Here is a 17629-nt window from a genome sequence, read left to right as displayed (position 1 = left end):
GCATTTAAAGACAAGCTCAGCATCATCACTACCACTCACAATTCAATCGCTGCTCCAAATTACTGCAAGCTTTCATTTTTAAGTCGATACAGACAGCAAGATTATTAAGCTTAATGGCTGTGGGCACAGACACACGCTCTTCTGAGGGCATTCTCCTACTGTAAAAACATACCTCTTCATTATACAGGAGGTTGGTACATTATTCTGTCCATTTTTCCCCTGCTACCTCAGCTAACCTCAGCCCTGGTCTACAAATAGAGAGCTATTTTAAAGAGAAAATCCTATGCATATTAATTAGAGTCACTCAAGCCCGGCAAAGGGTTTGTTTCTTGCTTTATTGCAATGCATGTTAACATTAGTGTGGGTCAGAAATCAGGATATGGAGTTTTGGAAATGGCTTATATGAAACCTCTGGGGCATGAGGTGATTTTTACTCAATAAACACTGCATTTTATTTCAAGATGCATGGCTGAAATTCTAAAACTTTAAAGAAAACATTGCTGCAATATTTCATTAATATAATCACAAACAGCTTTCTTAGATATCCAGCTCACTAAAGAACTTTATGGGTTAAAAACTATTAATAGCAGCAGATGTATGGTCATCTTACAGAAAGAAGTTGCCCTTATGCTAACTCTTTATAACTAGAAAGAGAATTAGCTTTTAAAATTGCTGTGATTAGTCCAGATAAAAAACAACTATTTCTTCCTTCCAGTGGTAAATCTAAGAAGGTTCTTTAGAGATTTATCAACAAAGTCTGAGATGAACTTAAGTCTTCTTACATCAACCATGAAGGAAAAAGTTTCCAATGAATTGGAATTTAACATCTCTTTTTACCTCCTATCCCTCAACCAATTTTTTAAACACTTATTTGCTACTGCAGATTGCATTGCCATTTCTAAAAAAGCTGAAAGTAAAAACAGGGAATGATAAGAAAATCCAACACACTTAGCCTTTCACATTAATACCAAAAAAACTCACCTTGACAATCAATTATCTTGTGAGATTTATTTAAAAAGTTTCATCCATTGTAGTCAAGAGCCTCGAATAAATACAAGGATTATCTATCCCTAGGGGTACCAGGAATGCTCAAAGCAAAAATAAATGGCACAAAACTAGAAAGGGATATAAACACTTGTTCTTCAACATGCAAGGCAAATTCTAGCTGTGCATGGAAAGAAATGTGCTTACCAAAAGCTAAGTTACTTCCTAMCTAGCTAATTCTCTTTGCGCTTCACCCTGGATTCTCTGGTCCCAGCTTCCGCTACGCTAATCCCGAAYGGGCTGCTTCCCTGCAATGATCGTGCATCTTAAACGCATCACTAGCAAGGACAGACATCACCACTTCTTTAACACTCAAACGTCAGTCTGAAAGACAGGCTTTCTTTAAATATTACATACTTGGTTGTGATTCTCCCCATTTATCCTACTGTATTCATCCCTCAAGGCTTTTTGCTGATGTCTTGTAAGTCTGCTGTTTTGTCCTCAAGCAGCTAATAACGCCAGCAACAACTTGCTCGGAGATGACTTAATGGCAGGCATGCCTTTTTCTATCTTTTATCCTGAGTCAGCAATGTATTATGCAGACAAAGTCACCCAGAAGCTAGCATCCAATATCAAATCCGACTTTTTCAGTATCGAGCACATACTATAGTGGCAAAGCTAAGAAAAAGCTTTAAACCTTACTAGCATAATAATCAAAGCACCAGGATGAAGGGGTATCACGGACACCAGGCTGCTGATAAATTTATGCTTATCCTGAAGAAACAGGAGCACTGTTTTGCTTTCTGAACTACTGACAGACACGTTCCGATTATACAGTATGCCAATACTTGGAAGCCAAAGGAGAAAAAAGGACTGGGAATGTAAGGGCTGAATGGAAAATAGACACACAGATCCCTTAGAGCAAACAACGAATCAATTTTTGAAAATAACCGTTTACCACCTGTGCGAGGACAGGAAACAGGGCCTAACATGGGCATTAGCACACTCCAGGATGGCCTTGCAAAACTAGCTGTCACCACGGAAGCTGACTGGTGATATGAGGTGTCCAGGAGTCAGATTGCTTCTGGATCACCACTGTAGAAGGCAGCCTTGAGGACCACCGGAAAAGTTGCCCCAGGAAGGGAGCTGTTCCTGCAGGACTCTCCAGGTCTGATCACAGTCRGGCAAGATGCTGAGTCGGGAAAGAAGATGAATGTCCTGCTCCCTGCCTCTTCATCACTGGCACTTTTTAATCAAGGCTTCAAAGGAGAAGTGGCTAATGAAAACCATCAGAGACAAATTTTGAAAGCATTATAATAAAGGTCAGAATATTACACTAGAGTTTGATGACTGAAATGGCAGAAGCAAGACAAAGTTCAGCAGCATACTGAGGAGTCACCAGAGAGAGCAACTCATCTCATTTTCTGGTCTGAAAGACTGGATGAATAGCTCTGACAACCCTGAGCTCTGTCTGGTTCTTCCTATAGCTGATGGAGGAAAGGGGGACACGATGAACTGTGTCTTCAGTAATATTCTCCTTATTCAAAGATAAAAAGAATAAAGACTACACACCTTTTGAGATGCTTGCGATTAGGGGAGACTAATCCCAGCACTGCGTGGCTTTCATTCAGGACCATCCCATGGATTTTGTGCAGTTTAATCTTTGAATTTACATTTCCAATTCATTTACACTCACATACATGCAAAGCTTTTAGGCTATGCCAGAGCTCAGGTTTTAGACAGCATTTTCCTTTTCAGTGCAAGCTCCTTTCCATTGTAAGAAACTGCTGTGCCCTCTGCCAGACCACGCGGTGAAACAGTATTCCCAGACGAAAATCCTCCTAACGCCCACAGAGGAGGGTGCAATCAGGAAGGGGCAGCCCCTGGGTCACGAAGGCCCTGTCCGCCCTGCAGAGGAGCTTCCCAGCTTTGGCATTTCAAGCTCTCGCTACCTCCCTGGTGGGGAAGTGTCCTCCCATCACAGATGACACTTCTGCTCACCGCGCTACACAACCACCCTTCAAAAGGTGGCCAGCTTGTACTATTTTTATTCTATATTGTCTGTTTCAGTAAATTCAAGTATAAAATGATAAATCAAATGCTATTTTTAAGAACTGAAATTATTTAATTAAAGAATACTCTATATGCATGTTATGCTGATTCACAAGTGACCAAGAAGGAAGTCCAAAACTGTAGGTTTTTGATGAGACTGAGGGAGAGACCTTCCAACAAGCACAARAAACAGTTTCAGGATCTCAGCTAATGCGTTCACTGTTACCTTTTGATAAGTGGATTCCACAATTAAAAAGAAAAACCAACAGTATCCCCGAGTAGCTTAGGCATTAATAAAATCATTTTTAGATTTCAAAAATCTCTCCACAGGAAATATTTTAGAAGTAACATTTAACTGTAGCAATTTAYTGGCAGAGCATATGAGTGCACAGGTGTGTAGAAGAGCTGGCCAAAGAATTCTACTTAATTTATGTGCAAACAATTATGCTGTGGTGCTATCATAGAGGGAAAAAAACAACTATGATTCTGTAAGAAATGATCGAAGTCCGTTTACCTGAAAATTATGCCTCAATAGTGTAATTATAGCAGAAATCTACAACCCCAAAATTATCTTTACTCATTCATTCTAGCATGAAAAATGRAAAAAGGAAAGTATTTGATTCACCAAAGGGATTCTCAAAGTTTAAAATATAAAGTGACATCTTTCCAACTAGGATTGCAAGGGAATTTAAAACTTCAATCAACTATACATGTCTGATTTTAACCTAAAGCAAACTTTTAAAGATCATGTGAGACTTAACATGATCAAAATAATACTCAAGAGGCCTAAGATAGAACTATGATATTTATCTCCGCACTTCTCAACTCCTTCAAAACTAATTTTACAGRAGGGAAAGTTTCATTCACCTTGCAACTACAGAAATATGTAGACAAGTGCTCCAAAATCTGCAGCTAAGAGCCTGAAAATCTCAGTTTACTTCTCTTCTGTATTTGAGGAATTTCAAACCTACCTCCCACAAAAACATTTGTTGACCTGAGGAGCAACGATTGTGCTGAGCTTTGCATGCATCTCGTGGACAGCAAGTGCACTAAAGCTTTCCCTGGCGCAGGGACTGGAGCCCAAGTGTTCAACTGTCAACATCAGGTGTCCCCATGCTGGGCCACCAGCCTGCTTGCCACCTGTGCTGGAAGTCCCCACATGCAAGGTCTGTCRTGAGCGGGGCAGCAAATCAGAGAGGCGGCATCAGCATAAAAGCAACATGATCGGGTCCAACTGGGTGTCTCCTGCCTGGAGACAACAGTGGCGATGCTGGGGCAGTCCAACTGTCTTCAGGCTCACCACGGCAGCTGGCTTACAAGCAATGCTGACCCTGCTGGGTGTATGCATGAAGGAGCATCTCCCTTTCATACTRGAATTGGAAAATTCCCCCTTCTGCYTGCATGTCTAACCCTTTACGAATTTAGCTGAAGAGTCTTGCTTTCACTAGATTTCTGCACCTCAATACAAAGGAATTCTCCTTCTCATTCCTTGAGGCATGGGAGACTTTGATTCAAACTGCTACTCTTAATCAGATAATCAAATTTAAATCTGTTCTGCTTATCTCTGGTACTGGCCTGAGCTCCTGAGGTAGATTTCTTTCTTAAAAATTTGGTTCTAAACAAAATAATTTTGGATTTCCTGCCAAAAAGAGAAAAAAATTCTGCAAAGGCCTGCTGCACTAATGGAAAAATTCTGACTTTTGAGCAGCTAGATTAGCCTGAGGCCTAACCAAAAAGCTCATGGCAGTAAACACACTCCCACTGAAAGTCATTTAATCAGGTTTTAGGCGAAAACAGACAATACAAGAATAACAGAAGAGAAATATTGCCACAGATATAAAATTTGCACATGCACTTACTTGCTTTCATCCAGTAATTAAAGCAGGAGACTTTTATCCCCGAGCCCTCTGTCTCCTTCTCTGGAGATATTCAAAGCCTGCCTGGATGCAACTGCTACTCAGCCTAGCCATTACCAATTGACTGACAGTTTTACAGGCCTCAAAGCTATTTCACATAGTGAATCAACAAAGCAACACAGCCTGGATAGTCCAGACACAAGTCCTAAACACTGAATGGTACCCAGGGCTGTCAATATTCTTTGGTGATATCAGCAACTGAAAATATATAGAGCTGCCTGGAAAAAATATCCACCCAACCAGATTATATACTCCACTGCCTCTAACTGAACAAATTTTAAATATGCCAGAGTTCAAGAACCTTCAAAATATTAGTTACCAGCTGCAAAACATATCCACGCTGCTTCACTAGACAGAAAAGCAGCAAGTAATACATAGTATTACCAAAAAAGAGAAGTATACCCACTGAAGTAGGGAATCCTTGAAAAGGTGACATGGATAGTGGATAGTGTCTGAAAGATCTAACAGCTCCACCACGAAGCCAAGATTTTATTACGAATGCATCTCTAGGCAAACCCCCCTTTGGTTTTCGTCAGCCTAGGTATCTCAAAACTAYTGTTTTCATCAAGGTTTAACATAGGCTACTACAGCACTCCCAGGAATCACAGCCTTAGGCCACCAATGAGAGTAAACCCTCCCTCTGCATCTCTCTCCAGCCTTCGAGATGGAGCTGACAGCCCAGACCTGCAACTGCTGCCATCATTCCCACCCAGTAAAGACTTCAAGTTGTGAAGCCTTCAAATACCCGGATGCATTACATCTTGACTTTTTCCAGTGAGATGCTGAAAGATGCAGTAAAAYACAACATTAATTGAAAATTTCCCAYAAGCAAAGCCTAGTTGTGTCACTCCTCCACAGATGTGGAAATCAGCACTTCTTGGACCTTTCTGTCTTCCCTATGCACACCAAACCTGACAGACTACTTAAGAAAGAACTCTTTCTTAGGTCAAGAGCACTCAGTCCAAAACAATGACCTATTTGTTACCTCTAAAATGAGTGGTATAATACATTGTACCCACAGCTAAAAATGAACAGTACACAAACATGTAGACTGTCCCTTTTTCCTACAAGTCAGGCTGTTGAATACATTTGCTAGCTTTCAGTCAGCTTCCTACATCAACACAGCTTTCTTCAGCAATTGTTCCTAAATCACTAGTCTTAAGGTTTTAAAACTATTAATACATCAAGATCAGCAACATCAATCAGCATAAGTTGCACCATGACATCAACTGCCAGGGACGTAGGACACAGAAGAACACAGGGCCCTGGGTAACCCACAGCAACATAAGCATAGTGTCCTTGGCCAAGGAGCCTGGGACAGGAGAGCCTCCCAGACTGGAAAACTCAGAGGTTCACCATCTGTACAAAACGCTGCACGTTCCTCCTCAGAGGAGGCCYTTCCAACAGGAGTATCACTTACAGTATGAGCAAACCCTTCAATTCTCTAGACCTCTAGTAACCACCATAAACTTCCCCACAAAAATCCAGGATACTCAAACTCAGACTACTGGCCTCGAAAAACTGAAAACCAAAAACACCAAAAAATTACCAGGGATTTTGTGATCATGTTATCTGGCAAGCACTCTGACAGATACCAGTATCAGAGCCAACAGACAAATCAACAAAATAAGACTATGCAGCTATCCAGAGGATCACCCCATGTATTCTGTTGCTATTGCACAGACTTCTCCTCAAAGCACAATTAATCTGTATTTTTCCTTCACAACYAAATATTTTATTATCAGGAACTTTTAGCCTAGGATTGTTTTTGGTTAAGTCTGAAAATAAAAACCAGGGAAGGACAAGAATAACTAAATCACTTTTGGAGGGGTAAGGCGTATTTCATGTTAACATGTCATTCACTAACGTTTAATGCTAACAGTGTCACCTGCCCTTCAGCTAGGAGGGCATATAAGCAACTCTGACTAAACTAAAACTCCCCRACTGCAAAGCGCTTCTGCTGTTAGCAGCAATTTGAGTCCTATGCTTCTTACGCCCTTCTTTGAACAATATCCTCACAAATCCATTCTTAGAAATACTCTTTTATCACTTACTATACATGTCAATGGTAACTGAGCATCCTACATGCAGCCTGAATCAACTCCAGTGTCGGTAGCTTTTTCTGTATCACGCAAAGTAATGTTGAAAGAATGGGAAACAGCTGGATCAGAGCTAATGTTCCACTATTTTATAACCCAAATAGTTATTACTGACTTTTTATGATAGTGTCCCTATTTTTCCACAAATACTCTTGCTTCATTCCCCAAACAAGCAAAATTACAGAGATAGATCAAGATGATATGAATGTATTACACTGCAGCCTATCTCATTCCACAAACATTTAAGGTTAATTCCAATATTAGCACAAGGTCTTTCCGAGAAGCTGAAGTGAAGCTGGTTAACGTTGAAAGCAAGCTTTTAGAATGACATTTMAATAGCATAGCACAAGCCCAAACAGGAAGTACTGTAGAAGTTATTTCTCTCCTTCCTTGTATCATTTTCAAGCTCAACCTTTCAAAATGCATTTACTGTATTATTTGCACTGTTGTTTCTAAACTGCTATTTTGCCCTGTCTCTAATAGCCTCATGGACTAAAGTTAAAAAATTCAATGCAAAAATTTTGCTTTCTTTTTTTTTTTTTACTTTAATTAACTATAGTTGGCCTCATTATAATCATCTACTAACTGTCAAGCAGTCAAACTACAAACAAAAATCATTTGTTATCTTGAAGCTGCATCTGCTCACAAAACCTACAGTGTTTTTTGTTGCTATTATTCTCGGGATTTGGGATTTTTTGAGAAACCATACTTAACGGTAACAAAATTGCTAGGTAAATATGTCAATGAGACCTTTCCTTTCAGTCATAGCCTTGGGGTATGGTTTCTGTACACAACATAAAAATCTTTGCTATTTGCCAGATTTCACATAAAAAACCTGGATCCGCTAGAAGATACCTGTCATTGCTTTTGTACATCAAAAGGAGGAATATTTAACTGGTTGAGTACCTGATTCAGGTAAGTTATTTGAAGCCAAACTGGATGTTCTAAAGCTGACTGAGAATTTAACTTCTCAAAGCCTCTCCCCACCTTAGGAAAATTGTCATTGCAGTTATCAGGACTACTGAAACCTTTCTAGCCACAAGAGAAGTGCCCAACACCAGAGAAGTTAACAGTCTAAGGGGACGGAGCAAGTACCAGCCTAGGAGTAAAAAGACTTTGTTTTGAACCTAACTGCAGTTATTCATATGCAGACATGTCTGGTTTATTTTAAAAACAAAGTATCAACAGATTGGGCTGTGTGACAAGGTAAGTTAACTCTGTAAAGTCTCCACTAAACAGGGACAGTTTCCTCGGTCAGAGTTAGTTAATATTTTAGCCAAAATTCCCCCTTGAGTACTTTGATTCAATATTCAGGTAACATGGAAGAAGAATTCAAGTTATTCTCAACTTGATACAACATGGTATCCTTACTTTTGTAACAAGTCTGCAAAGAAACTCAACAGCCTTTGAAAAYGCTGTAGCTGGGGCACCGGAGAAGAAAAGGCGTTTGACTGTAGAGGAGATGGGAAGGCTAGGGGGGGACGTAGGGTGGGGGCGGGGATGACGCCTTTACTAAATTAGGGAAAGCATCACTAGGAACATGAAGAAAAAACCCTAATATTTTTATCACTCCTAAATATTGCAGTTACTTTGAAAAGAGAGAGAAAAATAGACTGACTGACTAGAGAGGAAAGAGTTGACAGCTATTTGCTATATCTAGCATAATTTTCTTTGGCAAATTCAGCCCGTTAGAAATGCATGCCAGACATTTGGATCAGCAGAGTTGAGCCTGCAGGAGCACTGCTTTGTAYTTAACACTTGAAGATCTCAACTTTGGAGATGTTATCCTACCATTTTACACCAGTGAAAGCGTGAAGATAGAACATACGGAACTAAGATGCTTCATGCAATGACTATAAATTGTCCAAGGTTTGCAGCCACACGTAAGAGTGCTAACAACAACTGCGCAGTACACATTTGTTTGAAGTCAGATCCTTCTTTTATTGCAGRCTCGCTGCTTTAGTCTTCAGGACAGTGCACTAGCTTCTGCTACACTCCATGTGACTTCAGCATGCTTTGCAGCGTTTTGAGACAGCGTGCTGCCAAGGTAGCAGAGCCCATCCACAGRTCTGAGTGCTGCTTTTGACAATGTGCACTACCGGCACAGCACCCTTCCTATCAGGGCAAGGCTTTGCTGGGCTCTCTCTGCCCCATGCAAGTGGCTAAGCATGAATGAAAACCACTCACTGCAACATGTGCTCGAATACGCATGCACAAGCAATGCTCACARGCAAAACGCAGGAGGGAAGCCACAAGCTTTACGGTGTTCGAATRGCTACTGAGATTTTTAATCTGTAAATACTCCATATCGAATCAAATACTGAACGCAGAGGTTCCTTTTGTCTCAGAAGGAAAATTCTCTGTATAAAACAACACTGCTGCCTGGTGTCATTTTTGTCACATGAAAGGTTGGATATTTCTCATTGATCCAGTGTCTTGCCAGACACAAGAGCAAAGGGCAGCTGAGCAGGATCCGTACTGAGCCTCTGTAGGAGCCTCACGACTAACTTTACTGAAAGCTTTAGTTAAACTTGTTCTCAATATTTTTCACAAACATATCTATGCAAAAATCATATCAATATATYTTAAGCCAAAATCAGACTTTCAGAGATTTGGTACTTCTGGCAGCACCACTGTAAAATCTTCTGATCAGCACCCTGAGACAGATTTTTTTTTTAAAGCAATTAAGGTATCATGGTAGTTATTGCACTGTATTGTAAATTCCTGTCTGTAGAAAAGGAGTTAAAGAGCCGAACAACACCCTAAATTATCTTTGCATTCTACATAATGATAAACTGCAACATTTTCCTGAAGGTTTTGARAACCATATTCAAATAATTCAGACCACTATTTCACCATGCAACATCAACACAACTGTTTCAAAAGCTCTTGTTACCACTGGTAGCACTGTTAGAGGTTTTTGCCTGGGAAGTTGTAGCACAGATAAGAGTTTATTGAAGTTAGGAAGAATAATGACAACAACCCAGTGTTTTCTTATGCTTAGTTTTGACCATCCTTACCCCAGAACTATGCAAAGCAATCCATTTTGGAGCCGCAAKTTGTTTTGAAGTAATCCCAGATGCTACTTGAAACTTTTTTCTGATTTACAGATTGCCAGACTATAATGCTTTTTGTCCATCACCTTCCTTTCATGACAGCAGCCTTGCCTGTGCCTCCCGTTTGCCTATTTGCAATGCAGTTACAGGCACCAAGAGGGATGTAAGAGGGTGTCATTGCTTAAGGTAGCTACCCGGAGTAAGAAACACTATCAAAAATATTATGTACTGCTTCCAAGCATCCTGAACTCCAATTCACTCCCTGTTACAGTTCAATTACAAAACCAAACAAGTCAAGCTTGACCTGCAACTTCAAGGACTGACATTTTGAGAAATTTAACATTTCACCTCATTGCAAAATAGAACTGTTTTCTGCATTAAGACTTCTGAAAAAACAGTAAGCCTGCACTAGGAATCAGTATCGCACATGGCTTAAGACCTTCTGATATCACYAGTATCATGTGCAGTATGATACCAGACCCTCTTTCACAAAGATAYTACAGATGAGATAAACATCACAGACTGCAGATGCTTCCAGGTCTTCCTGAACTGGCCAGTTTATCAGAAAAGTGTAAACAACAAGGAGATTTTCTTAGTACATTTCACTGCAGTGACACCTAAGCATGTTTCAGTCAAACACAACACCACAGAGCATCCTCCTTGTCCTCAAAGTCCCAAAACACAATTACATTCCAACCACCTGATAGTATGTGCCTAGCATTTTGTGGAATAACTTAATGATGTTGCCAAGACTCACGTAAATTTGGTTTTTAATCTCATCAGTATGACTAAACAGACACTATCAAGAGACAGTACAATGAGCCTGTTATCCCTACCCTTTTTATCCAGTAGCTGCTGCCTGGGGAGCAGAAATAACTTTACATAGCACCAGCACACCTGCAGAGATCCAAACATGCAGACTGTATCACTCATCTTTGATTTGCCTACTTGACAGAAAATAAAACCTTCCTCAGCATCTTTCAGGTAAGTGTTTCCAGCTAGGAATTTCAGTGAGAGATGACTGTAACGCTGCAGGACCATTTAGGCTCTTAGCCCTTCTGTCATTAATAGAAGTGTCTCAGGACTAATCAYGATGCTTATGGTCACCACAAATTCTTTCTTTTTTATCACAGTAAGTTGTGTAAATACGTACAGGTGGTGTAAGTAATTTTTAGTGATTCTTTTCTTCCGCTTTAAACCCCAGGGAGAACTTACTGGAATGTTCATCACAAACCCTATTCTTGATACCCAGAGGAAACACGTGATCTACTGGCACTCTTGACTGGAGATGAGCTGCTGTCATCTGCCTGTCTCTACTGCCTTTTGTTCACTATGGAACAAAATCAGAACAACCAAGGCTAATACAAACATCAAACTGCTGAAAACAATCACAGAGACAAGGTATACATAGCCCATGGGAGTAGGGCTACAGCTACCACCTCACCTAGCAGAGGTGATGGCGCTGAGCTGTCAGTGCCCATTTTTCCCTTATCTCCTGTAACACAGTCGACATCCTAACGGTTGCACTCACAGTGCATGACACTGCAACAGCAATCCACTTTGAAATGTTACTTTACTCACAGCCCAGACTTAATAAGTATGGACACAGTATGTCTACAAACTAATAGACTTTCATAGATTCCTTTTTTCATTGAGGAAACGAGGTCAACATTGAAAGATTTTGTCAGATATGACATAGGTATTGCAGTTATTATGGCTCTCAAAAAAATTGTATGAAGTTTTGGTAGTTACAAGAAAAAAAATATGCACAAAGCCAAATTTTCTTCTTGTTTGAAACTCAGCGCTCCTTTGTTCAGGCTGCATCTGTTGAAGGTTGATGACTTACCTAGTAGAGAGTGAAGTCAGTAGAGTCAGTAAGATCCACCTGGGTACATATGTACATACGTACATACACACGTGCACACACAAGAAAGTCACGTATTACTTTTGTTACCCATGAAATGAATATCTAGATGGTCTTCAGCTGTTTTTGAAATAACTACTATATAAAGATCCTTCGAATGAACACTGAGAAATTACTTCTATGACCTCGTTTTGTTGTGGCATTGAAAACAATTTTGAGCCAATCAATACTGTGTCTGCAATTACTGACTATTTTACCAGGTACTTACTGTTTCCTTACTTTAAGCTTTAGTCTGATATTGATACTGCCCAGTAAGTTTGTCACACTAAAGCTCTGTCTTGCCATGAAGTCATGATTTCTGCTGGCTTCGATTCAATCTGGAATTCATACAGTGAATTCCTGAGGATTAACACAGAAAATGAGTACCCTGCATGTGGCTCACTATTAGCAAAACCAGCTTCCCTCTCTGAGGCACTGAGTACCACTGCCACAGCACTCAGTGAAGTAAGTTTTCCCCAAAGGACTACTTCACATCAATACAAGCAGCACCCAAGGAAAATGATTTTTGGTCAAAGTCTCATACAACAGGCCTAGTTCGCGCCCCTCCCCCCCCAAATATAACAGCAGCAGCTAGCAGATACAGAGCTTCTGACTACATCGTGTTGGTGATTACCAACCAGCCTTCAGCTTCTCACATATAGCTAATTTAAGTCTCCAAACCTGCTTCTAAAATTGTCTTAGAAAGCACACAGGCAAACTTCCTCTCTGCTTGTGGTTAACAGCTTGTTGGCAAGAAGCCGCAAGAATAAGCATCCGCGAGGATGCTTTTCTCATGCATGTGGTTTACCAGCAGCTAATAGTGTTAGGGAAAAAAAAAAGAAAAAGAAAAAGCTTGGAATGCCCCCTTCTTTTTATTCTCAGTGTTGCATTACGAAATACTGGTTACCTGACTACCTAAACTAGAACACATCTTGGGAGGTGCAGATCACAAGGAACTGCTTTCAAAAGGTTTTGGTATCTCAATCTTCCCTATCAATCATCTCAGCAGCAACATTTGTTTTACTGTCTCTGCTGTTAGAGCACTGCCTTCTCTTCTGCTACACAAAAAACATACAGTTCTTCAGCTGTATTTGCACAGGTGGCCACTATCACTAGATCCAGGTGTGTACAGTGCCTATAATGTTCCTAAGGCAGTTTGCAATTTCTTGGTCAGCACATACAGCCCATCTTTGTGGACAGCAGTGTCCCAAGACTTACGGTCAACACTGCTGCGTCACAAACATTTTCCTGCAGAAGTGGGCCATGGAAGCTACTGCACATGAGTTTTGGTTGAAAAAAAAAACCTGTTTTCTCATGTTTACCTGTTCCTTGCTAACACCAGAGTCCAGAAGGCTGTAGCAATGCTTCAAAATCCTTGATGCCTAAATGCGACCTTGAGTCTTTTGCATGTAATTTACTTTTTATGTTTAGGCTTTCAAAACTGTATTATCTGCAAAACAAAAACAGATTTGTGAAAGGATGTAGATGGGTCTCTCAGTTCCTGAACAATCACAACATTACAAAGATCCTTCAAGGTAAGCAGAGTAAGCCTGGGAAGGCAAACTATTCACAGCACACGCTGGACTGTGAGAAGAGCTGAAGTTAAAGCTCAAAAATATTAGTATAACATCTGCATTTTTCACATAAGGTTATTCTGTTGAATAAACCTGAACTGAAGCTGAAGTTTTGCATAGTCTAGGAACTAGCACACAGCTCATGTTCTTGAATTCCGTTCAAAAACGGAAGATACAGTGAAGGCAGGGTTAAGAACAGAATTACAATCAATATAAACTCAAAAAATAAAATCATAGGTTTGTTATCCAAGAAATAAGGAAGATTATAATTAATGTTAAAACAAAACTCCAATGCAGCAATAAAGATGTTATTAAAAAGAGGACACAATAACCATTAAAAATTGACTAGAAACATCTTCAAAGTTTATCCTTCACCAGCACATAGAAAAGGCCTCCTTTCCATCTTTAAAATAAAAAATCATCCCCACAATCCGCTTCAATGACTCAGAGAAAGAATTCAAGTACTCATAAAAGCTGGTGAGCAATACTTCCATTCAATTCAGTGGAATGTGGATCTCTAAAAGAGTATTATTATAATTCCTAGTAAGAGTTAATCATACAAAAATATCAACAAAAAGTATCAACAAGTCTGTACACAGCTCAGAGGCAGTGAATGCATTAATTCAGTTCATTATCACTAGAAAGGTAGTAACAGCTGCAGTTAAAAATTAACTACTTTCTTTACACATTTTCATCCTGCTCTCTAGGTACACCTCATCAGCTGCAAATCCAGAAATTCTTATTTTGATCTAGGTTTTCTGCTGTAAGTATGCTTTATAGAAAAGCCTGAGAATTAAAGCTCTCCAAATAGAAACAACACTCATCATCCTTGCAATCCCAAGTTTCTCATGTGCTCATGAAAGCCCTAGCGAACAGGAGGTATTTGTTACAATACACTAACAGGTAGAGCGACAGAGTCCTGCAACTACAGTTACATCAGCAATTTCATTTGTGAAGTTGAACTGTTTTCTAATCTCAGTATCACAACAGGTTAGCATAACACAGCAATAGTTTAATATATCAGCTTTAAATGATTCATCTTGTTTTCCTATCTCATAGGAAATTTTTCTTTCATAAAGTGCTGGTCAGATTAAGCAGTAGCTCAGCAGCGCATCTCTAAGGTTTAAAGAAATAATCATTTCAAAATTATTTCCTGGATTAATTTCATTGAGCTCAGCAGAGGGAGATTTGCAGAATCACACAAAGTCCGTTTATGCCATTAGCACCTATCCGTTCCGTGCCCACAGCACCTTCTACTTACTGCAGCGGGGCAGCTAAGCCTCCTTTCCATGGACATGGGACAGCTCACTTTCATTTTACAGATGAGAAAATACAAGGAAGAAGTCTCTATTCTGCTGTTATACTGGATACACTGCATTTAAGTCCTCTACTCCCTGGTATTTTGCTTTAGGATCACAGAAATACAGCTGACCAGGTCTTCGGAGCATATTTGAAAGCAGGACATTATTTTACCTGCTCTGTCCAGTTTCCATTCTTCACTGAGGCTTCCCCTAAAGATAGCAGGAGAGGGGGCAAACAAGGGCCTTCAGACAAATCGGCTTAAATACCTGTTATTTGATCTAGTGTGGGGAAGTATCCATCAAGAATGTGTCTTTATCTTTCCACTTGTTTCCAAGAACTTTGCATTTTTTTACATGGAAGAAAGCAGGCGTGCAGATCTATGGTAAAATGCTTACTGTCATGGAGACTGGGAACATTGTGTTGTTCTCTCCCACAAAACTCTCAGCCAAAATAAATAAAACAACAAAAGTCTCAAAGATAATCTGTTAGTATAAAAAATCTTTCCCAATCAAAAAGCCGATAGCATGGCTATGATACAGGATCTGGCGAACAAAACGATGGCCAGAAGGCCCAAAAGCCTCTTAAAGGCCATCTTGCCCCAGAATTAACCCAAGATATGCCAAGTTCACCTTTAATCCTTTCCCCTTTCTATCTCCCAAATAAAGAAAGTGCCTTGCACTGTTTTAAGGGATATGTAAATTCAGAGCAAGTTTACTCAAAACAAAAAAGATCAGAGCTTGCAGCTTGCTTTAACTTCATCCTTTACAAGGCAAAGGCACATACCATCTGAGAGCCTCTCTCGTTACAGGAGTGCTAGGAATGAGCACAGGGTCTCCGAGATGTTGCTTACGAAGGAATTTTAAAAACAGAGTTGTTTGGCCTAAGCAAGGGAAACTGAGAAGGCACAAAACAATGTGGAAGGTAATTAAAAGCTGTTACTATGAGTACTATGAGAACTGCATATCTAGAGGACCAACATGGAGGAGCTGCAACACTGCATTTAACTATTACCGGTGGGCAAGGGGAAAACACTTCAGCAGTTTGACAAAAATGCAGCACCTGCTTGGTCTTTGACCAATATAATTTAAGATTACAGAGATACAATATGCTCTGAGGTAGATTTCACTTCAAGCACTGGCTTAAGAAACCATTTCATTGCTTTCCTCCTCCTACCTTGTTACCTGCCTCCAGAAAGGCTAAAAAAAAGAGAAGTAAAAGGAATCGCAAACAGGGCGTTAAGGGAGGCCAAACAGCCAGAAGCGCGCACGCACAGCCCAGCAAGCGCCCTACACCTGCAGTGCCAGAGGCACCTTAAGTATTTAAGTCTCCTTTGTGACTAATGGCCTGCAAAGACTTTTGGAGCTGCTGGGACATTGTACCTATTGTAAAGGGGTAAAAACAGGAGAGAAAAGAGGGGACCAATACTACAAAGTCATACTTTCTCATGGCACCGCTCCAAGCTTGCCGGCACCTCCCCTGCTACCACTTCTCTGCAGTCACTACGCTATCAGAGTCCTTTGCTTCACAGCAGCTGATTTTGTTTCAGGACTAGAGAAATGATGATCTGTACTCTAGGAGGGCTGGTTTCCTGGAAAAAAGTACACATTTTTTTTTTAAAAAAAAAGTTTTCAGCTCCCCAGTGCAGCTCACCTTGCAGACAGGCCGCTGCACTAGTGCCAGCTGCGGAGAGCACTGGGGCTGGAGCAGGTCCCTGCACCCCCAAGTGCTGCGAGCTTCAGCGGGACACCGGGAACACAACCCCGGCCACAAGGAGGGAGCGTCCGCCACTCTTCCGAAGCCATTTACATCTCCGGAGGGAAGCTGGCTGGGAAGCGCGCAGCGGAGGTACAGGCTCCAGCCTTGCGTACTGTCCCTGTTCACCGCGCCAGGGCAGGAGGCAGAGCACCAAGCTAAGCTGCGCGCAGAGCTACGTACCGTTCCAGGCTGCTGCGTCTCTCCTGCCGGGAGCGTCACGCTGCAGAAAGACAAGCTGCAGCCGAGGTGCAGCTCCAGCCACAGGACGGTGGCACTTGCCRTCTGGAATACGTTACAGCACTGGCATTTCATCGGTACAGTCTCACACAGTCAGTGCTTCACACTTGCAATAGAATTTTATTGCAGCTGATGGAAAAAGCTCATTTTAATATCCCCACACGTTAGTAATTATTTCTGCTATAGTAGCATTCAGGCCCAACTGCCATCAGCACCATTAGCACACAAAACCAGTTCATTTCCCCAGAGTTTAACAAGATAGTACTTACAACTGTAATGTTTAAAAGCCTAGGCAGGAATTTTATTTTTCTAACTTAAAGGCGGTTAATCATTTTTAAATGACATCCGAATCTTGATAATGCAGATAAYGAATTTCAACAATTATACATCTTCAGAGATATATTTACACTTACTTACTGCACAAAACTGTATTTAGTGCTTTGTATTTACAAAAAATCCTCAGCCTCTCAAACACGAATTACCTTTCACAGCCAGACATCTCTAAAAAAAATAACATCATCTTAAGGTGCTGAGAGATACTAAAATACAAAGCCATTAACATATAATAAGACTGGAATGAGAGCTTTGCATGAAGTCCTCGGGGTTTGGCCTCAGGCCAAGAAAAATATATTGGATTAGTATGAGAGCAAAATTAGCATAGTGTGCAGTTTAATTAGTATTACAAGATACTACATGTGTATGGGAGAGCAGAGGAGATTTATGTGGTAAGAAAGTATCATGAAAAGGTTAA

The 17629-nt window shown here is 40.6% G+C and overlaps 1 protein-coding gene across 1 annotated transcript in view; it reads right to left on the bottom strand.

The window, feature by feature from the left end:
* EDA (ectodysplasin A) overlaps positions 1 to 16953 on the bottom strand; it is a 95012-nt gene extending 78059 nt beyond the window's left edge. Inside the window, exon 1 of the mRNA XM_085325998.1 lies at positions 16822 to 16953. Within this exon, the coding sequence (XP_085182124.1) occupies positions 16822 to 16953 (132 nt within the window). The remainder of the gene's footprint in view (positions 1 to 16821) is intronic.
* Positions 16954 to 17629: the final 676 nt, after the last annotated feature.

The sequence above is a fragment of the Rhea americana genome, unplaced genomic scaffold (assembly GCF_003343005.1).
Source record: "Rhea americana isolate MKP2758 unplaced genomic scaffold, rheAme1 scaffold_125, whole genome shotgun sequence".
In the NCBI taxonomy this organism is placed as follows: domain Eukaryota; kingdom Metazoa; phylum Chordata; class Aves; order Rheiformes; family Rheidae; genus Rhea; species Rhea americana.
This window is presented reverse-complemented; position numbering and strand designations above follow the sequence as displayed.